This window comes from Solanum tuberosum, unplaced genomic scaffold (genome assembly GCF_000226075.1).
Source record: "Solanum tuberosum cultivar DM 1-3 516 R44 unplaced genomic scaffold, SolTub_3.0 scf00020, whole genome shotgun sequence".
Classification (NCBI taxonomy): Eukaryota; Viridiplantae; Streptophyta; class Magnoliopsida; order Solanales; family Solanaceae; genus Solanum; species Solanum tuberosum.
Genome location: NW_006238946.1, coordinates 2,542,527 through 2,564,712, shown reverse-complemented (window position 1 = coordinate 2,564,712; position 22,186 = coordinate 2,542,527). Strand labels below are relative to the sequence as shown.

The 22,186-nt window shown below is 37.6% G+C and overlaps 1 protein-coding gene across 4 annotated transcripts in view; it reads left to right on the top strand.

Annotated features, from left to right (window-relative positions):
* LOC102580676 (DNA mismatch repair protein MSH1, mitochondrial) overlaps positions 1 to 21,089 on the top strand; it is a 39,924-nt gene extending 18,835 nt beyond the window's left edge. For all 4 annotated transcript variants that reach the window (XM_015305328.1, XM_006340821.2, XM_015305335.1 and 1 more), the window contains 13 exons: positions 751 to 860; positions 934 to 1,039; positions 1,138 to 1,213; positions 2,686 to 2,744; positions 5,739 to 5,806; positions 6,707 to 6,880; positions 7,510 to 7,716; positions 8,150 to 8,406; positions 8,492 to 8,635; positions 10,024 to 10,081; positions 18,446 to 18,745; positions 19,429 to 20,154; positions 20,514 to 21,089. In XM_015305328.1, coding sequence (XP_015160814.1) covers positions 751 to 860; positions 934 to 1,039; positions 1,138 to 1,213; positions 2,686 to 2,744; positions 5,739 to 5,806; positions 6,707 to 6,880; positions 7,510 to 7,716; positions 8,150 to 8,406; positions 8,492 to 8,635; positions 10,024 to 10,081; positions 18,446 to 18,745; positions 19,429 to 20,154; positions 20,514 to 20,744 — 2,516 coding nt within the window. In that variant the 3' untranslated portion in view covers positions 20,745 to 21,089. The remainder of the gene's footprint in view (positions 1 to 750; positions 861 to 933; positions 1,040 to 1,137; positions 1,214 to 2,685; positions 2,745 to 5,738; positions 5,807 to 6,706; positions 6,881 to 7,509; positions 7,717 to 8,149; positions 8,407 to 8,491; positions 8,636 to 10,023; positions 10,082 to 18,445; positions 18,746 to 19,428; positions 20,155 to 20,513) is intronic.
* Positions 21,090 to 22,186: the final 1,097 nt, after the last annotated feature.

The window sequence follows — 22,186 nt, the reverse complement described above, 5'->3', positions numbered from 1 at the left end:
GGGGCGGGGGGGGGGGGGGGAAGAAGGGGTATGAGCTAGAGAAATAGGTAAAATGGAGAGTTTGATAAGAGATAACTTGCATGAAGACCACATTAGCTCATTACCTTGCACCATGGATAAGTTGAAAGCATGAAAATCTCCATTTGTCATTTCATGTATGTTTCTTGCATTGGAGAATGGTTTCAGGGGAAATTCACTCCAATGAGAAGCAGTTTTATAGTATGGGGAATTCTCCTTATCTCTTTTCTGATAAAAGAAGAGGAAATTTTGTAGAATTTTCCCATAGGATAAAACTACTTTAACATCTTTCTGTAATTTTGGCATTCCGGGTGGTTGTTAAGTTGTTAACAATTTGGTTCTTCATATTTAATCAAGGAAGCAAGGCGAGTTTAGATGTGAATTAGCCTTCACTTAAATGTTGAAAACCACATAGGATATGACTGGTCGAACAAAACCTTGAAGAGTTTGTTGTGGACACTTCCCGAACATGTTCAACTTCTGTGTTACTTTTAGGTCTTCCATTGACTCAACCAATTTGTTTTTCTATCCAGTTCCAAAAAAAGTGGGAAGGAGGGGGGTTGGGGGTTGGTATGCTTGTTTGATCTAATATTTTGTTTTTGAGTCTACAATGATGTTTAGGCTGTTGCATGTAACTTTAGATTAGAAGGCAACACATCTGTTCTGAATTTACTCTATTTATATATGTATATGTTATTCAATCCTTCATTTAGCTGGAGGGTCTCCTCACAGGAACATCGCGTTGGGGAGAGTTTGGTGAAGGTGGACTTTTGTGGGGAGAATGTAATGCTAGACAGCAGGAATGGTTGGATGGCAATCCTATCGATGAGCTTTTATTCAAGGTTTGGCTTCACATCGTTTCATTGCTTGTGACCCTCATTACTTCAGTTACATGCAAAGTAATGAAAATTTCAGGTAAAAGAGCTTTATGGTCTCGATGATGACATTCCATTCAGAAATGTCACTGTTGTTTCAGAAAATAGGCCCCGTCCTTTACACCTTGGAACTGCCACACAAATTGGTAATGATTATACTGTGTTTAATTCTGTTACATTCTGTCATTATGTGGTGGTGTCACCCTAGGCTGAAACATCTGTTTCCGGGGTTTGTTACCTTTAGGTGCTATTCCAACCGAAGGGATTCCATGTTTGTTAAAGGTGTTGCTTCCTCCACATTGCAGTGGTCTACCAGCCCTGTAAGTGAGCATTATTTTACTGCAAACAATTGTCTCCCCTTACTGCATGGAGTTCTCTCTGTTTCTTTCTAGAACCCCAGCTCCCGTAAACCAGCAGTAATTGTTTTGTACCTGTGCTGCTATAGTTTTTGCTCCACCTAGCTGCCATTTCAATAATCCTTGTCTTAGCCACAGAATTATCAAAAGATGTGGGATCACTGTTCTTTACAGCAGCATTATACAATTGACTGTATTTGTTTTCCAGATATTGAGAACCTGTAGCTCCTTAAGAACTCATATTTGTGTATCCGAGCTGGAACTTGTCTTAATGTTGTATAGAGGTCCACACGTATAGGCAATTCAGTCTCTGAAAATTTACAGGTTCTATTATTTTCATGATTTAGCTTAACAGGAGACTTCGGGGGGTGGGGGTGGGGGTGAGAGAGTGGGAGGTGACCATTAAGATTGAGGAGGAGAAGAATACATGGGGTTCAATGAATTAATCTGTGGTCTGGGTGTTTTTTTTTAGTTAGAGAAGAAAAAGAAATAATATTCCTTTCTGTTTTTCTGTGGAATCTTTTTTTTTTGTTTAATTTGCCATAAAGTAATGGTTATCATTAAGTTTTTACATGGATGTGATCTCCGATTTATTCTGGAGATCGCTTTGTGTCATACCACACAACTCTTTGCCTAGTTTGCATAGCCTCTGTTCCCACACTTGTAACTCTTTCTCCTTGCTCCCATCCATGGTAATAGTGACAAGTCACTCCTATCCATTGACAAACTTTTGAAGTTACTTGCTAAACACCTGACTAGTAGCTTACTCCTTCGACATAAGCCGATTATATAGTCTGCACATGTTGGTATGGGATAGTGTACTTTATTTTAAATTTTGAATTGCTCCAAAAGACTTTTTCTATTCGTAATGTGGTTATGGAAATACTTCAAAGGAACAGAATTAGTTCTTGTATTTGTTACACCCCCAAATCATGTGGTCATTAGATCAACACTGTGTCGGTTAAGTAGATTTTGTCCAAGCTATAAAAGAGCTGTAACCCCTAAGAAGCACAGACGAAAATGGGGTATTCCTTCTGAATTTGTAGCTTAATTTAAGACACGTGGCTAATTTCACTGAGGCCTCATTATATCACTGTATTTCCCAACAACAACATACCTAGTGAAATCCCACAAGTGGGGTTTGGCTGTCTGGGGAGGGTAGTATGCGCACAGGCCTTTCGCTGTATTTCCCATTTAGTATTTTCTTAGAAAAAAGTTTTCTGGTGGATAACTTCCTCTTCTTTCAGCAGTTATGACCTTCTGAATACTGAATTTTGTTTCAATGCTACTTTGAAGTGATTATATAATCTTCATGATAGTTCACTTATTTCTTTATAACATTTATCTATTTGTCTATCTTGTATCATTTTTTTTTCTTAGTTTTACATTTGATGTTGTTCTGGTATTTGTTGTGTCCGTGATATTATCTCTATCAGGTATATTAGGGATCTTCTTTTAAATCCACCAGCCTATGAGATTTCTTCAGACATTCAAGGTGAGAAATATATTGTAGATGTTCATGCATCCCTCACTTGTTCATGATGACAATCATTTTACTAACTACATCATAGATTTGATCAATTTTAAGATCATATTGACAGCTTTAACTTTCTTGTTTTGTCATATCATAGTGAGTGAAGTTTCATTATTTGGTTTCTTCCTTTTATTTTCAGTAAGGTAAATGATTTTATTAATAATGAGACAATCTCCTGTATACAAGTAGTATACCCAAAAGTAGACAAGAGGGAGTTGCTCGGATGGTAAGCACCCTTCACTTCTAGCCCTAAGGTTGTGAGTTCAAGTCACCAACGGAGCAAAAAGGTGGGAGCTCCAAGGGAGGGGTAGGAAAAAAAAGGTATACCCAAAAGTAGACAAGAGGGAGTTGCTCGGATGGTAAGCACCCTTCACTTCTAGCCCTAAGGTTGTGAGTTCAAGTCACCAACGGAGCAAAAAGGTGGGAGCTCCAAGGGAGGGGTAGGAAAAAAAAGGTATACCCAAAAGTAGAGATTTACATCAAAATATGAATTTCTATGAACGACGCCCAATCTTCTGTACGAACTGAAACCTCATGTGTGTACCAAAAGATAACTAGGAGTGAAAGTGTTCCTTAAGTGTGTGTTGTTATTCTCTTTCCTCTGGAAAGCTTTTGTATTTCTTTCCTTCAACAGGACCCACATGAGTGCTAGTAGGGAAATATTGCAGGCTCTTTGACTTGTCTTCGTCCTTTTATCTTTGTATTAGATTTCTACTGGCTGTCTAAATCTTTCAAATGCACTCAATTTGGTAACACGATGCTTCTCTTCTTGATGGAGATCTGCTCCATGATTCAATTGATAAATTTCGGTCTTTCTGGTTATTAATGGGCCTGTTACGAGCTCTATCACATCTAGGGCTGCAATCAGCTGAGATCGCTTGACTGCATTACCGGCAGTGGTCTGCTTGACAGAATTCTGCACCACGATTTAATCGATAAATCACATCCTCCTGACTATTGATAGCCAATTATGAGGCATCACATTTTGTGTTGCATCCAAGCTAAGGCAGCTTGATTGCTGCTTAAGCTGGGTTGTCTCAAGTAAGTGCTTTCTTTCTGTTCAGCTCATTTAACTTCTGAGCATTAAATCGAGCTTACATACTTGGCTTCGGTGAGTCGATATCACCTATTAAGATTTCTATTAACATATATATGGTTAATAAGATATTTCTTTTTTAAAATATTTTTGTTATTTTGTTCAAACAAAAACTGGTTCATGGACATTGCATAGATATTCTCCTTATTGTTCTCTGTTAACGCCTCCTTCATGCTCCCTATCCCTTCTCTCTATCTGCTTTTATCTGTTTCATCCCTTTCCGGTCACTGCCACAACCTATGTGTTAAGAAGTCCCACATAAGTAGAGGGATGGGAAATTGGTTTCCTTATATGGACTTGGACAAACCTCCCCTCATGAGCTAGCTTTTTGAGTTAGGCCCAGGTGCCATATCTTTACACTATGCAAATATTACAATCCAAGCAATGACTATGACCACTGCCTTCTGTTCCACCTCTAACCTATGGCCTTCAGACCGCCCCTTCATTTCATCTCATCTCGTCTCTTTTTCAAACTACCAGGAAGCTCTGAGTTTAGGTAGTTTGAACTGGTCTTTCTACACCCCCAACTCTACCCTTTCTCTCACACATTGTTTAGGTCTAGATGATTGCAACACTTCAAATGATTTAGGCATTTGATCAATAGTTCCTACTTTACTCACTCAAAGAATAATGTTCTTCTTTTCTCTTGCATAGATGGACCTCGATTATGGGGTTTTCCAAGTACATTCTCTAAAAAGAAATTCTCAAAAAAAAAAAATCTCAAAAATATATTCTCTGCAAAGAGAGTTGTAATTAACTTTATGTTGTTTGTCATTCTTATCATGAGTTGAATCCATAATAATTATAGTATTTTTTGCCTCCCTATCTCTTCTCTTTCTCTCTGTCTCTCTGTCTTTCTCTCTCTCTCTTTATTTCAGATTTCCTGTGCAAATAGCACAATTGTAACAAACTTCAGATCTAGTAAAGTTTCGGGATTGTGAAAAATCATTTCTGTTATAAAGAATTACTTCCTTTATAGGTGGAAAGTCACTGTGTACAAGTGGGCCAAGTGGTTTACTGAAAGTGGAGAACCTACATAAAAACATGGTTCTCCCCAAAAGGATCCAATCATTTATGCTAATTAGGGCCTTATGGAGTGCACGAAATTTAATGAACACAAGTTTGTCCTAATGTGCACAAAAGTTATTGAATATCATATTTTACTGAAATTGTTCTCGTATTTAGTTATTTATATTTGAAGCAAACATGTGGTGATGTTTTTTTCTCTATTCTCTATTAACTTACAAATATCTTTTGCTACTAGCTTGGAAATAAAAGTTGATGTCAATAAGAAGCTCCACACTGTCACAGTTTGCTAGTGAAGTTAAGATCAAGTTGTAAGCTTTGAGATTTGATTTGAGTTAGAGGTCTCCTAAAGCACAAGGGGTTGGTGAACTTTGAGATAAAACGAGATGTTGAGAAAATGACTAATTTGTCCTAATTTGGGCAATGCCCAACTAGTTCATTAGGGATATGTCGCGTTGGCAAACTTACTTTAGGTCTTGTTTGCCATCTTTTTAGTGTGTCAAGAGCTTTGTTAGGAGAAAGTGTAGAGAATCTCTAGTAACAGATAAATCCTTATCTACAAAAGACAAAGCTGTTAAGTATTGGAATGAAATTCTTCACATTGAGCTGAGTTGAAAGATTCACAGAGCTGACTCAGTTAGTATGGGATTGGTGTAGTTGCTACTGTTTTCTTTTGCCACGATGAGGAGGGGGTGGGGGAGTGATTTTTTTGTGCCAAACAATTTCTTGAAGTGTCATATATGGCTAATATGTCTTCCTTATTTCTTATCTTCAGTGCTTATAACAAACACAATGAATTTTTCTTTACTAATATGTTTCATTTGCTTTCGCAGAGGCATGCAGACTTATGATGAGCGTCACATGTTCAATTCCTGATTTTACTTGTATTTCATCTGCAAAGGTTGCATTTCATTATTCAATTTATTCTCACTGCAAAATTTATCTATTCTGTTCATATGCTGTAACAATTTTCTTCTTCTTAACTAGTAAAGTTGGGTTATGTTATTTTAGTATTATTTCTTGGCTGAAATAAGTGCCTACATTTTATTGCTGATGCCTATAAACTCTGAGGCTTAGATTTTAATGACTGGTTAATTCTCTCTTTTCCCAGTTCAAAAGTGAATGAATTGGTAGCTAGTTAGAGCTTAATGTAGGAGTTTCGGAGGCCTTTTGTGTACCGACATTATTTTGTCTGAACTCATCACATGGTTCCTGTCGTATGTTCATCTTTGTGATTCAGATAAGATTGATTTGTCTTGTCGAATTTTTATCTCTGGACTAGGAAACATCACTCTCTTGTAATGACATAAAACAGTCATCACTCTTTTGTAATTACTGTTAACTCTTTGATCCTAGCATAGATTTTTCTGTACTAGCAGAGCTAACAGTCATCACTCTTGTATTTTTTGCACCTTATGCATCTTATGCCTTTTTAATGATAACACCTTACTTCAATAAAAAAAGAGAAGAAGACATCATAAAACAGATGATTGCTATGAATTTCTTCTATAAATCACGACTTTTGGGAGATATATTAAGTCCATCAATTCTGTCTACTATTCTGAACTTGTCATCAGATTAGCAGCATTGGTACTTCTGTCTACTATTCATTCTATAGATCATTGGTTCTGGTATTATGTCATGTGTTTTGAGTTTCAAACCTTGTGCTAGGTAGGAAAACTTCAGTTATATAAAAGAACAATTCTCTTCCTCATGCTGCTTTCCCTTCTCAAACAATTCTTAGCTTTCTGTGCTTCAGTTTGTAAGCATTACTGTTGCGCTTTTTGTTATCTATTTACAGCTGGTCAAGCTGCTTGAGTTGAGGGAGGCAAATCATGTAGAGTTCTGCAAAATAAAGAGCATGGTCGAAGAGATACTGCAGTTGTATAGAAATTCAGAACTTCGTGCTATTGTAGAGTTACTGATGGATCCTACTTGGGTGGCAACTGGGTTGAAAGTTGATTTTGATACACTAGTAAGTGATGTTGGGGTTTTTATTCCACTTCCAATTACAAAGACTTCCTGTGCAGTTTAATATTGAGTGGTGCATAAAGAGCAATTATCTCGTGCAGTCCAGTTAAGGATAGGTGGACAGGAATCATTCAGCTTTTTTCTTTTTTAAATCTTTTTTTTTCCTTTTTCCTTTTCTTGAAAATGCTTTTGCATTGTATGGGCTTGGAGATCAAAGATGACAGTGTGGAGCTACTCTAACCGTCTAGCAAGAATGTATCTTGTTAATTGAATGATTCCTGTATAAGTTTTTAAATTTCTTCTTACATTGTAAAAGCATGGCTACTTTTTATACCTACAATTAGAGGTGTGTAATAATTGTTCAGTATATTAGAATTATAAACTTTGTTGATCATAATTTAGCTTCCTGGTGGTAAGACACATGCATATGCCTCTTGTTTTTTCTGTAATTTTTTCTCTCTTGTAGGGTTTATACTGATTTTAGTTTTTGCCTTTTTTAGTTTGGTCCATGCACCAGGTGCTCTTCGTATCTGCTCATGTATTGACTAATTTGACTTAGATTTGTTTTCGCCAATTCTTGCAAAAGGTGCTTTGATTGTAGATCTGATTAAATTTAACCCCTTGTTACTTCAGGTAAATGAATGTGGAAAGATTTCTTGTAGAATCAGTGAAATAATATCCGTACATGGTGAAAGGGATCAAAAGGTTAGTTCCTATCCTATCATCCCAAATGATTTCTTTGAAGATATGGAGTTGTTGTGGAAAGGCCGTGTCAAGAGGATCCATTTGGAGGAAGCATATGCAGAAGTAGAAAAGGCTGCAGATGCTTTATCTTTAGCTGTGAGTCTCTTATCATCCCAAATAATAATTCCTATCCTATCATCCCTAATAATAATGCTAATGATTTACAAGTTGTGCATCTGGTGCTTTAGTACTCTTCTTGATAGCTAAAATATACATTGCTTTTTCTAAATAGTCATGTATAATGCTTTGGCTGGTTGACTAACCAGATTGAAATTCTGAGTCTGAAACAAATGATCTATAAAAATATTTTTTTTTTGGAGAAGTAGTTATAATTGCTCCAGGCAAATAGATCTTGAACTATAGAAGTTCGACCTGTACTTTATAGAAGCAACCATGCAAGTCAGTTCCAAGACTGGCAGCCAAATCGAAAAAGAAAAAAATAAAGAAGAAAGAGACACAAAAATCTGAAATTAATGAACTTAACAACCAATCTCCCAAATATTTAAGTGGTCTTCCATTCTGTTTCTAGATAACAGAAGATTTCCTGCCTATTATTTCAAGAATAAGTGCCACGATGGCCCCACTTGGAGGAACTAAAGGGGAGATTTTGTATGCTCGAGAGCATGGAGCTGTATGGTTTAAGGGAAAGCGATTTGTACCAACTGTTTGGGCTGGAACCGCTGGAGAAGAACAAATTAAGCATCTCAAACCTGCTCTAGATTCAAAGGGGAAGAAGGTTGGAGAAGAATGGTTCACTACAATGAGGGTGGAAGATGCAATAGCTAGGTTCTTTGCTTACATTGAGGCCAATTTGTAATTCTTACAAGGAAATTCTTTCTTTGGTAAAAAAATGTTTGGATCTCTTTCGCAGGTATCACGAGGCAAGTGCTAAGGCAAAGTCAAGGGTCTTGGAATTGCTAAGGGGACTTTCTTCAGAATTACTATCTAAGATCAATATCCTTATCTTTGCATCTGTCTTGAATGTGATAGCAAAGTCATTATTTTCTCATGTGAGGTTAGTGACAGAAACCTACTGCTTATCTGAAAAAACAGTTTCTTACCTTCCTTAAGGGGTTGCTTCTTTTTTTCCCGCCTTTGGAGGGTGGGTGGCACTTCTGCAATTTATGGTTTGTTGACTCAAATTGCCTAAGAGTGTACTCATCTTTTTACAATTAATCTGTTTCCATTCCTTGCATGTGTATTTGCAACTGGATCATGAATCTATATAATCTGGAAGGTTCCTTTTCAAAAATATGACATTGCACTGATGAACAACTTAATCCTTACTTCTCTACACAAAGAATCGTAGTGACTACTATAAGCCATAACAGAATTTTGAAACATCAAAGCTATTTCATCTATTGCATAATATGGACAGAATGAGCTTGTACCTTGTTGTTCTGAATTCTGTTAAGCTGATGTGCTAGTGAAGAATCAGGGGAAGTGGGAGGAGAAGGATAGGTCATTGTCTATCCTAACACATTGGTGCACAAAATTCGAAAGGGATGTAACTGAGTACTGTCATGTCTTTTAGAGAGATTTTGTTCCAGATGCTAAACTGTTGCTGTATTTTTTGGTTACACATGAAATACCATTGTGTTTTGAGGACCACATGACTTTGTAGAGAACGATGTTGCATAAATAAGAGTAAGGTTAGTGCCTGTTTAGTTGATATATAAAACTTATTACTTGTGTTAAGTCCCACATTGGTTGAGAGAATGAGTTAGGGTTCCTTATATGGTCTTGACAATCCTCCCCTCATGAGCAAGCATTTTGGGTTGAGTTAGACCCAAAGTCTATTTCTTCATGGTAGCAGAGACGAACCCATCAATCCTTGCTGTTGTGTTTCTCATTGTCGATCCATTGTGTTATGTTATCCACTCTCCTATTTGTGCAGTCCGTAGGTGGGTGTCAAAGTCCTATGTTGGTTTTGGGCGATCTTCATGAGCTAGCTTTTTGGGGTTGAGTTAAGCTGAAGGTCTATTTATTTCTCAACTTGGGTAAAGAAGATAAAAAAGTAAACCTTTTAAGTCACATTGGATTTTCTCTAAATTACATGTGGAATTTAGCTCCAGGCTGCAGCAAGGAACTAATGAAAGCTAAGTTGTACTAGTCTGTGGTGCTAGCTGGATCTATTTCATAGATTTGTAAAAACTTATTAGTGCATATGGAGTGAATGTAAGATATAGATGGGGCTTTCTTGAATTCTCTCTAGGTGTTTATATTCTGTCGGTTCTTTATATTGATATGTCATAAAATTTTCTCATCAGTGCCCAATAGCTGAAGCCTTTTCATTTTGAAGAATTGTATATGAATGTGCTCAGAGCTCTGCATGATTTTTCACTCACCTGTTTACCTTTCCCGTGATTTGAGCTCATAATCTTAATCTTGGTTTCTTTTCAGTGAAGGGAGAAGAAGAAATTGGATTTTCCCAACAATCACGCAATTTAACAAATGTCAGGTAATCTTCAGGATATTTGCTTCTTTGACATTTTCTAAATATTAGTACCTCCACAACTTGGTATAGACTTAACACGTCACACATCTCCACCAGATGACTTTAAAAACTTCACAAATACATTTTCAGAATTTGGTTGTGGCGACTGGTGCACTAGTGCCTGCTATATTTTCCTATTAATCCCAAAAGTGGGGTCTTGGGAGGGTAAAATGTATGCAGACCTTACCCTATATTTATGGGGTAGAGAAGTTGTTTCGGATAAACCCTCGACTTTAAAAGAGAGGTTATTCGGAGAAGGGTTGCAAGAAGGAAAAAGTGACAATAAACATGAAGATACGAAGGAAATGGAGCAACAAATAGCAAAAAACACATTGAAGAACAAGAAATTACGTGATTACTAGATACTACTACTATTAAAGAAGAGAAGACGAGGCTAGCCCCCGTCTCTCCCACCTAACAGGCACAGTTGCTACCTACTAACTTTCTACGCTAATCCTTGACGTTCACACCTTCCTATGTATGTCATATCCTTAGTAAGTTGAAGTTGTCATGTCTCGTCTAATCACCTTCCTCCGATTTTTTTTGACCTACCTCTATCTCTCTCAACTTCTATTACAACCAACCTCTCACACCTCCTAATTGGCGCATCCACACACCTTCTCTTCACATGCTTGAACCATCTCAGCTTTGCTTACCTTAGTTTTTCTGCTGTGGAGTCCACTCCCACCTTGCCCCATATTAACTTCATTTCTAATCATGTCTCTCCTAATTTGTCCACACAAGTGTTAGTGGAAAGCTTAGACGAGGAGAATAAGAGGAAAAGAGAGAGGTATAAGACAACAAAGAAGGAAACAAAGCTAGCGGTCATGATGGCTAAATCAGAAGCTTTTGAGCACTTGTATTGAGAGCTCGAGGGAAAGGGTGGGGATGGAAAGTTGTATAGGCTTGCCAAGATGAGAGAGAAGAGGGTTTGTGACCACGATTAAGTGAAGTGCATCAAAGACGAAGATGGTTAAGTTCCGCCAGAAGAGGCACATTAGACAGAGATGGCATACATATTTCCACTAGCTCTTGAATGAAGAAGTGGACATGGATATCATGTTGGAGGAGTTAGAGCACTCCGTGAGTCGTGGAGATTTTGGGTATTGTAGGTGTATACAGGTTGAAGAGGTTAAGAGGGCTATTCGTAAGATGAGAAGGGGAAGAGCAACTAGGCCAGTCGAGATACCGATAGAGTTTTGGAAGAACACGGGTAGACAAGTATAAAGTGGATGACTGAGTTGCTTAATGTCATTTTCCGAACAGTTGAAATGCAAAAAGAATGGAGATTGAGTACAATGGTGTGATTGTACAAGAACAAATGTGGTATTCAACATTGCAACAAATATTAGGGTATCAAGCTACCACGTCATACTATGAAAGTTTGGGGAATGGTGGTCGAAAATAAGGATGAGTAGGCGTGTATTTATATCTGAAAACCAAATCGAATCTATGTTAGGATGGTCGACTAAAGAAGTCATCCGTCTTTGAAGGATATTGCTGGAGTAGTATATGGACAAGAAGCGAGACTTATACATAATGTTTATCAACCTAGAAAAGGTGTACAATGTCCCTAGGGAGGTCTTCTAGATGTTTAGAGGGTAAAGGTACTAGTGGGCTACATTTGGGCCATTAAGGACATGTACGATGGAGCTAAGACCCGGATTAGAATAGTGGGAGGTGACTCCAGACACTTCTCCGTCATGATGAGGTTGTACCAAGGGTCAACCCTTAGCCTATCCCTATTTTCCTTAGTGATGGAAGAATTGACACGGAGATTCAAAAGGAGATGTTGTGGTGTGTTATTTGCAAATGACATAGTACTAATAGATGAGACTCGCGATTGAGTTAATGATTGCCTGGAAGTTTGGAGATAGATCCTAATACCGAAAGATTTCAAATTAAGCAAGACAAACAAAGAACCTCGAGTGCAAGTTCAGTGACTTAACGCATGAGTCGGTGGTGGAAATGAAGATTGATGCACAAGTCACACTCAAAAGAGGAAGCTTCAAGTACCTTGGGTCCATAATCCACGGAAATGGGGAGATTAATGATGATGTCAAACGTAGTATTGGAGTGAGGTGGGCAAAATGGAGGAGAATGTGCGATAAGATTGTGTCATCAATGCTTAAGGGTAAGTTATACAAAGTGGTAGCCTTCTTGGCTAACACTTTTCATTGGACCTCTCCATTCCTCTATAAACCCCTTTGTGCCCACCTGCGATACCCCTAAAACCTCTCTAGTTTCTTCCCTTATGCAGTTAATTGTTGTAGCCCACAACATGCAACATACTGAGGTAAGAGACAAAGTCTGCTCAAATTCTTCTAAGAAGAAGGATTATGGTTCGAATAAAAATGATGAAGGTGATCGGGGGGAGAAGTCCAAGGGACACATGATAATTTTTGAAGAGCCTATGCCCTTACATATGGAAGAACCTCTCTCAGAAAAGGAAATGAAAGATAGAGCAACAATATGGGTGCAGTCTAACGTTCTTGAATTCAGCAAGAGGTTTGGAGCAGCTTTCGAGGGATATGATAAAATAGCCTTTGAATTACTCATGAAGATAGACCAAAAGAGAGGCTACTTAGATAAAAAAAAAAAAAGAGGCTACCAAGAGGGACAACAACCAGCATAGTGTCCCCAAGGATCTAAGAAACTTAGAATTTCACATGAACTTTAAAAGACGGGGAACCTAGAGGTAGAGGGAGAACAACACCTCTTAGACTTAAATGAAGATCAATATTATTTCTTGGAATGTAAGGGGGCTGAATGGGGGGGAGCAGAAGGAGTCTTATTAGGAGTTTAACTAATCAATAGGGGGCTGACGTCTATGTCTTTGTAGAGACAAAGCTGAGGGGAGTTGACAATGCTTTATTCAAAGAGGTGTGGTATAATAGTTGGATGGGCAAGTTCCACTTAGAAGCAGTGGGTAGAAGTGGAGAGATTGTAGTGATGTGGGACAAAAGGTATTGGAAGGGGGAGCTAATAGGGATTGCTGGTCAGATGCTTACATGTAAACTAGAAGGTGTAGTACATAATCTCACTTGGTTTTTAAGTACAGTTTATGCTGACTGCAACCAATAATAAGAAGGCAACTGTGGGGGGTGGGGTGGGGTGACATTAATTAGAAACTCCTTTATGGACCATGGGTGGTGTGTGGCAACTTCAATGTTACAAGATTTCCAAACGAAAGAACTGGCAGCCATTACCTGTCTGGAGAAATAACGGAGTTCATTGACTGGATCAACGAGATGGAGTTATTTGATCCTCCTTTATTTGGAGGATCTTATACTTGGAGAAGGGGTGAGAACCACACAACAACCTTCAGAATTGACAGATTCCTCTACTCTAATCATTGGGAAGAATTGTTCCCGTAAATTAGACAAAGTGTGCTCCCGAGAGTAGGCTCTGATCATAGTCCAATAGTTCTAAATTATGGAAAACTAAATCTCAAAAAGACTTATTTTAAGTTTGAGCAATGGTGGATGAGGGTGGAAGGGTTTAGAGAAAAAGTAAAAGAATGGTGGGCATCCTTCACTGTAAATGGAACAACTTCCTATAGGCTGAAAACAAAACTAAAGCATCTTAAAGGGAAATTAAAGGAATGGGAGCCGGAGAATAGAGGCAACTGGAAACATAGAAAGGAGGATGTGCTAAACTAGATTGCTAGCCTTGAAACAATCCAGGAGCTGAGAACACTTAATGAGGAGGAGAGTTTACACAAAGCTCAGTTATTCAATGAGTTTGCAGAAATTTCCCAGAATGAGGAAATAGCGTGGAGACAAAGGTTCAGGGTACAATGGCTCAAGTGAGGGGATAAAAATACCAAATACTTCCACAGAATGGCTACATCACACAGAAGATTCAATACAATCGAGAAGTTAGAATTGGAAGGTGTGACTGTTTCCGAACCAGAGGTGATCAAGCAACAAGTTGTAAGCTTTTATCAGAAATTTTACAAGGAATCAAAACAATGGAGGCCACATTTTAATCTCCAAGGGAGTTAAAGCATCAGTGTTAAGGAAAAAGGGTGGCTACAAAGACAATTTGAGGAAGATGAAGTCGTTGAGACACTCAAGTTGTGTTCCAGTAACAAGACCCCATGCCCGAATGGCTTTCCGATGAGTTTTTATCAAAACTTCGAGGAAATGCTTAAGGAAGACATACTGAGCACCTTGAGGCAATTCCATGACCACCAAGTGTTTGAGAAGGGCCTAAATGCAACCTATGTGGCATTGATCCCCAAGAAGGTGGGAGTTATGGAACTGAGAGATTTCAGACCTATAAGCAAGTGGATCGATTATCGCATAAAAACTGTTAGGTTCTCCATTTTAGTGAATGGAGAACCTATTGGTTTTTTCCCATCAGAAAGGGGTCTAAGGCAGGGAGACCCACTCTCTCCTTTCCTTTTCATCCTAGCCATGGAGGGCTATAATAGTATGATGAAAGTAGCTACCCAAAACAATTCGTTAAAAGGCTTCAAGGTCCGCAACTCTTCAGGAAGGGAAATGCAGATTTGTCATCTGCATACTGCTTTATGCAGATGACACAATTATTTTTTGTGAAGCCAAGGCTGAACAAGTTGCCTTTATAAGAATGACTTAGGTGGTTTTTGAAGCAGTCTCAGGTTTATCAGTAAATTGGAGGAAAATCAACATCTTTACGATTAAAGAAGTCCCTCAACTTCAGAGCCTAGCAAGGATATTGGGGTGTAACGTAGAACATCTTCCCACTACTTACTTGGGCATGCCATTGGGGCACAATCATAAGGAGCTAGAAATTTGGGACGGCATAATTGAAAAGGCAGAGAAAAAATTGGCCAATTGGAAAGCTCAGTATATCTCTTTGGGAGATAAACTCTGTGTTGGACTCTCTTCCAACTTATGTTATGTCTTTATTCCCTATGCCTGCCAAAGTGGAAAAAAAGACTTGACAAACTGAGAAGAGATTTCTTGTGGAAAGGGAATAAAGAAGGGAAGGGTTTGCATTTAGTCAAATGGCAAACTGCACAGTTACATAAACAAACAATCTGGTGGACTTGGAATCAGAAACTTGGGGTTGCAGAATAGATGTCTCCTGTCAAAATGTCTATGGAGGTTCAACACTGAGGAAGAAGCACTGTGGAGGGAGGTGATAGTCAACAAGTACGGGTTGAATGGAAATTGGGTCTCCAACTCTGTGAATAGCACTTATGGGGTGTCAGCTTGGAGAACAATAAGAAATTTGTGGCCTGATCTAAGTAGAAACATAGTCTACAAGGTGGGAAATGGGATGAAAATCCTATTCTGGAAAGAGAATTGGAATGGAAATGAGGCACTGATGGTCTTATTTCCTGACCTATTCTCCTTGTGTACCAATCCGAAAGAAACAGTGGCAGAGGTATGGTCTATTCATGGATGGAATATTGTGTTTAGAAGGCATTTAAATGACTGGGAGATTGGGAGAGTGGCTGAGCTATTACATGTTCTCAATGGTTTCAATGGGTTATCAGCAGAAAAAGATTCTATCATATGGAAACACTCTAGAGATGGAAGCCTTTCTGTTAACAAGCTATATATTAAGGAGGGGAAGGAGCATCCAGGTGGTAAGCTTCACCTCTGGAAGCAGATTTGGAGGAACAAGGTGCCAACCAAGGTAAAGTGTTTCTCCTGGTTGGTTGCCAGAAGAGCATGCTCCACTCATGAGAAATTGAAAAGGAGGGGTTTATATATTGCCTCTTGGTGCTGTCTCTGTAATGAGACTGAGGAAACCAACAACCATTTGTTCCTCCATTGCAAAGTGACAACACAATTGTGGAACCTTTTTTTGGGACTAACACATACAAAATGGATTATGCCTGAGCATACAACAGATCTACTTAGTTGCTAGATCAGCAGAGTGGGGAGAAAATCTAAGAAAAAGTGGTGGAGTATAATACCATCATGCATTTGGTGGTCTATTTGGAAAGAAAGAAATAGCAGATGCTATGATAACAAAGCTAATTCAATAGAGAAAGTCAAATGGAACTGCTTGACTACTTTTTATTTTTGGTGTAAAGAGGAAGGGATAGAAGAAGCTGCACAAATTTTGGATTTTATAGGCACTTTGTAATCTATTAGCCTTTTTGTTTTTCTCTTGTTGGAAACCAATTTTTGGAGGTCTCCAACATATCCTTAATGCTGAAGAATACAACATTATCTATAATAAAAAAAAAAAGGATACTAGTAGAAAGATTTAGGAGAGTGATCAGTAAGCTTGTGAATAAACACAAAATGGCCTTCATAAAAGGTAGGCAAATTATTGATGCAGCACTTATAGCAACTGAGTGTGTGGACACCAGAGTCAAGGGAGATGATCCAAGAAATATGTGCAAGCTGGACATAAAGAAGGCTTATGATCATGTCAATTTGGGCTTCATGATCAGGATTCGAAAACACATTGTTTTCGGGGAGAAATGGCTGAAGTGGATCGACTATTGCATAAAAATTGTTAGATTCTCCATTTTAGTGAATGGAGAAGTTTTTTCCCATCAGAAAGGGGTCTAAGGCAGGGAGACCTACTCTCTCCTTTCCTTTTCATCCTAGCCATGGAGGGCTATAATAGTATGATGAGAGTAGTTGTCCAAAGCAATTGGTTAAAAGGCTTCAAGGTCAACAAAGCAGATGACACAATTATTTTATGTGAAAGCAAGGCTGAACAGGTTGCCTTTAAAAGAATGACTTTGGTGGTTTTTGAAGCAGTCTCTGGTTTATCAATTAATTGGAGGAAAAGCATCATCTTTCCAATTAAAGTAGTCCCTCAACTTCAGAGCCTGGCAAGGATATTGGGGTGTAAAGTAGAACAACTTCCCACTACTTACTTGGGCATGCCATTGGGGCACAAACATAAGGAGCTAGAAATTTGGAGTGGCATAACAGTGAAGAAATTGTCCAATTGGAAAGCTCAGTATATCTCTTTGGGCAGGAGAGTCACTTTAATAAACTCTGTGTTGGACTCTGTTCCAACTTACGTTATGCCTTTATTCCCTATGCCTGCCAAAGTGGAAGAAAGACTTGACAAACTAAGAAGAGATTTCTTTTGGAAAGGAAGAAAAGAAGGGAAGGGTTTGCATTTAGTCAAATGGCAGACTGCACAGTTACATAAACAATTTGATGGACTTGGAATCAGAAACTTGGGGTTGCAGAATAGATGCCTCTTGTCAAAATGGCTATGGAGGTTCAACACTGAGGAAGAAGCACTGTGGAGGGAGGTGATAGTCAACAAGTAGGGGTTGAATGGAAATTGGGTCTCCAACTCTGTGAATAACCCTTATGGGGTGTCAGCTTGGAGAACATGGATGGAATATTGTGTTTAGAAGGCATTTAAATGACGGGGAGATTGGGAGAGTGACTGAGCAAGTACATGTTCTGAACAGGTTTAATGGGTTATCGACAGAAAAAGATTCTATCATATGGAAACACACTAGAGATGGAAGCCTTTCTGTTAACAAGCTATATATTAAGGAGGTGAAAGAGCATACAGGTGGTAAGCTTGGTCCCTGGAAACAGATTTGGAGGAACAAGGTGCCAATCAAGATAAAGTGTTTCTCTTGGTTGGTTTCCAGAAGAGCATGCTCCACACATGAGAAATTGAAAAGGAGGGGTTTCTATATTGCCTCTTGGTGCTCTCTATGTAATGAGACTGAGGAAACCAACAACCACTTGTTCCTCCATTGCAGAGTGACAACACAATTGTGGAACCCTTTTTTGGGACTAACACATATATAATTGATCATGCCTGAGCATACAATAGATCTACTTAGTTTTTGGATGAGCAGAGGGTGGAGAAAATCTTAGAAAAAGTGGTGGAGTAATACCATCATGCATTTGGTGGTCTATTTGGAAAGAAAGAAATAGCAGATGCTATGATAACAAGGCTAATTCAATAGAGAAAGTCAAATGAAACTGCTTGACTACTTTTTATTTTTGGTGTAAAGAGGAAGGGATAGAAGAAGCTGCTCAAATTTTGGATTTTATAGGCACTTTGTAATCTATTAGCCTTTTTGTTTTTTCTCTTGTTGGAAACCAATTTTTGGAGGTCTCTAGCATATCCTTAATGCTGAGGAATACGACATTATCTTTCTCAAAAAAATATTATCTGTGTAACCACTACTCCCCTTAGCCACCAACTTCTCTCCAATCTCCTGAGCTTTGGCCTCCGTCAGGCCCTCCCATCTAATCCTTGGCTGGTTTCTTATGGAGAAAAATATGACATGGATTACAAATCTTATCCTGATCTCATTTAATGAGGAAAATCTTCATATTTTTATCTGTTATTCATGTGATCCAATTACATGCCATTAAAATGCAGGACACAGAGGCACTTAATGGAACTGAGGGAATGAAGATAATTGGTCTATCTCCTTATTGGTTTGATGCAGCACGGGGGACTGGTGTACAGAATACAGTAGATATGCAGTCCATGTTTCTTTTAACAGGTCCAAATGGTGGGGGCAAATCAAGCTTGCTGCGATCGTTGTGTGCAGCTGCATTGCTAGGAATGTGTGGGTTCATGGTTCCAGCTGAATCGGCTGTCATTCCTCATTTTGACTCAATTATGCTGCATATGAAATCATATGATAGTCCTGCTGATGGAAAAAGTTCATTTCAGGTAATATGTTTTATATTCTTGATTTGTAGCATATATGGTTTTCTTCTTGTCCTGTTTGCTAGAAACCTAGTAATTTATCTGCAAATAAAACAAGACATGGATGCTGTATCATGATGCTTGCTGCGATTGTTGCAGATAAGCATTTTACTTTTTGTTTGCATTTGCTTGTTGTAGATGATTTTTGCTTGTTAAGACTACTTGTATTTGATTGCAATCCATAGTCAGGAGGGATACACAATTCCATGAGTGGTTTTCATTAGACATTTGGCACAACTGATCTTCTTATCCTCTCCATCCCAAAAAGTGGATAGAGTATAATGGATGTTTAACAAGAACGTTGTGCCTGTCTTGACAAAAGAATCTTTAGTACATAGCAGTTCTACTGTGGTTATTATGGTAAAAAGCCAATCTCTCTTCTGGTTATCTTATTGGTTATTATTTTGGAGTCTTCTTCCTTTGCATCGTTCTCTTGGATTAATTTGTAGGTGATAATGATGTAAGTTCCACTTCTATCATATGTTTTTTCTGAGAGTGAAGCTATTTCATTCGTTTGTGTATAATAATCTTGACTCTAGGTGTTGGTGTTTCTATTCATCATTTTTCACTTTTCCTTGCTGACATAGTAGAGTCTCATGGCATTTTGAAGGCAACATTATGACTCTTAATTGTCTAACATGCCTCAGATTGAAATGTCTGAAATTCGGTCTCTGATTACTGGTGCCACTTCAAGCAGTCTTGTACTTATAGATGAAATATGTCGAGGAACAGAAACAGCAAAAGGGACATGTATTGCTGGAAGTGTCATAGAAACCCTGGACGCAATTGGCTGTTTGGGAATTGTATCAACCCACTTGCATGGAATTTTTGATTTACCCCTGAAAATCAAGAAGACCGTGTATAAAGCAATGGGAGCTGAGTATGTTGATGGTCAACCAATACCAACTTGGAAACTCATTGATGGGGTCTGTAAAGAGAGTCTTGCATTTGAAACAGCTCAGAGAGAAGGAATTCCAGAAATATTAATCCAAAGAGCAGAAGAATTGTATAATTCAGCTTACGGGAATCAGATACCAATGAAGAAAGACCAAATAAGACCTCTTTGTTCAGATATTGACCTCAATAGCACAGATAAAAGCTCTGACCAATTAAATGGTACAAGACTAATAGCTTTGGATTCTAGCACAAAGTTAATGCATCGAATGGGAATTTCAAGCAAGAAACTTGAAGATGCTATCTGTCTTATCTGTGAGAAGAAGTTAATTGAGCTGTATAAAATGAAAAATCCGTCAGAAATGGCAATGGTGAATTGTGTTCTTATTGCTGCCAGGGAACAGCCGGCTCCATCAACAATTGGTGCTTCAAGTGTCTATACAATGCTAAGACCTGACAAAAAGTTGTATGTTGGACAGGTACATCTTTTCCTTTTTCCAGTTTGAGTCTTAAAGTGCTTACTTTGTCTAATCAATTTTTTTATGTGATTTAATTGTAAAAAGTTGTTTTGCTACTTGAGCGTCTGGAGAATAACTGAATTTAGTTTTCTATTTTCAGTTTCTTTTTCCGAAATGTTTTTTTAAAAGTTGTGGAGGTAATTATGTTCAAAGTTATTTTGAGATAAATGGCCAATAGACAGACATTATTGTTGTTATACAAATGAAGTCTATGGGCACATCAGTGCAAACACCAGTCTTCATTTCGGTTAGTTTGAGCTATTACTTCCTTTGACATATTATATCTTAACGTTCTTCTTTCTTATTATATATATGTACAGACTGATGATCTTGAGGGCAGAGTCCGTGCTCATCGCTTGAAGGAGGGAATGGAAAACGCATCATTCCTATATTTCCTAGTCTCTGGCAAGAGCATCGCCTGCCAATTGGAAACTCTTCTTATAAATCAACTTCCTAATTATGGTTTTCAGCTAACAAACGTTGCTGATGGTAAGCATCGTAATTTTGGCACAACCAATCTCTCCCCAGAACCTTCAACCGCGCTTAGATGAACTCATCAGTCTGTTCTGGAAGAGTCCAAAGTTGGTGTATAAAAATTGTATTAGTTTTTGAAATTTTTTAAGGGATGAGTAATTCAACTTTCAGTGGCTGCAGCAATTTTGGGTTAGTTTTAGCTTCTCCACCTGTATATCTCATCATCACCTGTGAAACTAAGGGTTAATTTATGCCTTATTTTGATTTAGCTATGACTAACACTTTGATACCTAAGTATGAGTGTCCTGACAAAGATGTGGTCTAACAGTTAATGAAGTGCGTGAAAATTATGAGAGACGACTACAACAATGTTTTTAGACCAATATAACTTTGTAATCATCAGCGGTAGAATCATAACATAATCCGCAAGCGTGAAGAAATGTGTATTCATGAGAATTCACATATGGACACTCAAGAATGTGGTGTTGTCTCTATTAGGGTTTACCATAAGGTATTTATATCACTCGTTATCATATAGGATATTTATAATGATTAGCATATGTAACTTAAAATCTTCTCTTAGAAAAGTAAGTCCTCTTTGTGTTTTTAATTAACAAATTTAATTAAAATTTGTTGGTTTAAATGGTTTGATTTAATTTATTGGACAATGTTTACATGTTTTGATTTATTTTTTAATTGAAATTGGGTTGGTGGCCCATTTTATTAAGGGCAAACAACACAAATTTTATTAGTTTAGGAGCGAGCTATTTTTTTTTGGGAGTTTGGAATATTATTAATTCTACCATAATTTACGCCTCATATACATGTATTTGGTGTGTTCAGATACATGTGTCTCGAATACATGTTAACGATTTACATACAATTAAGTAATACATAAATAAGTAATGTAACTGAAAGACATAAATGAAGGAGGAAATCACGCGTATAACAATTTTGGAGTATTTTCTGTAGCACAACAAAAAATCAAAAAATCACAGTTCTTCCTATTTTTTCGAGCATCGGTGAATTTTATACTTTTTCTTCTGGAATGTGAATTTTTGGGTATCTTTGAACTGTTCTTTTATGTATCTTATATAGTTTTTATATGTATCTAATAAATATATATATATATATATATATATACACTCAATGATAAGATGTACTTAATCTGTTCATTCTATATATTTGAATTGTTCTTCTATGTATATGGTATGTACTTAATGATTAGTTGTATATATTCTGTTTATTTTATGTATCTGAATAGTTATTTGATATAGTTTCTTTTATGTATTTGATACGTATTTAATGATTAGATGTATTTGGATTGTTTTTTATGTATCTAATGTAGTTTATTCTATGTATTTGATAAATTTCACCTCAAAGTAGATGAACACAAAGAAGGAACAATGCTTGAATGAGAAAATAAATAGATTTAGATTTCTCTAAGTATTAATAAATTGATTTAAATATTTCCGTAGATGAAATAGAAGCTATAGCCATTGGGAAGAAATGTAGGAAG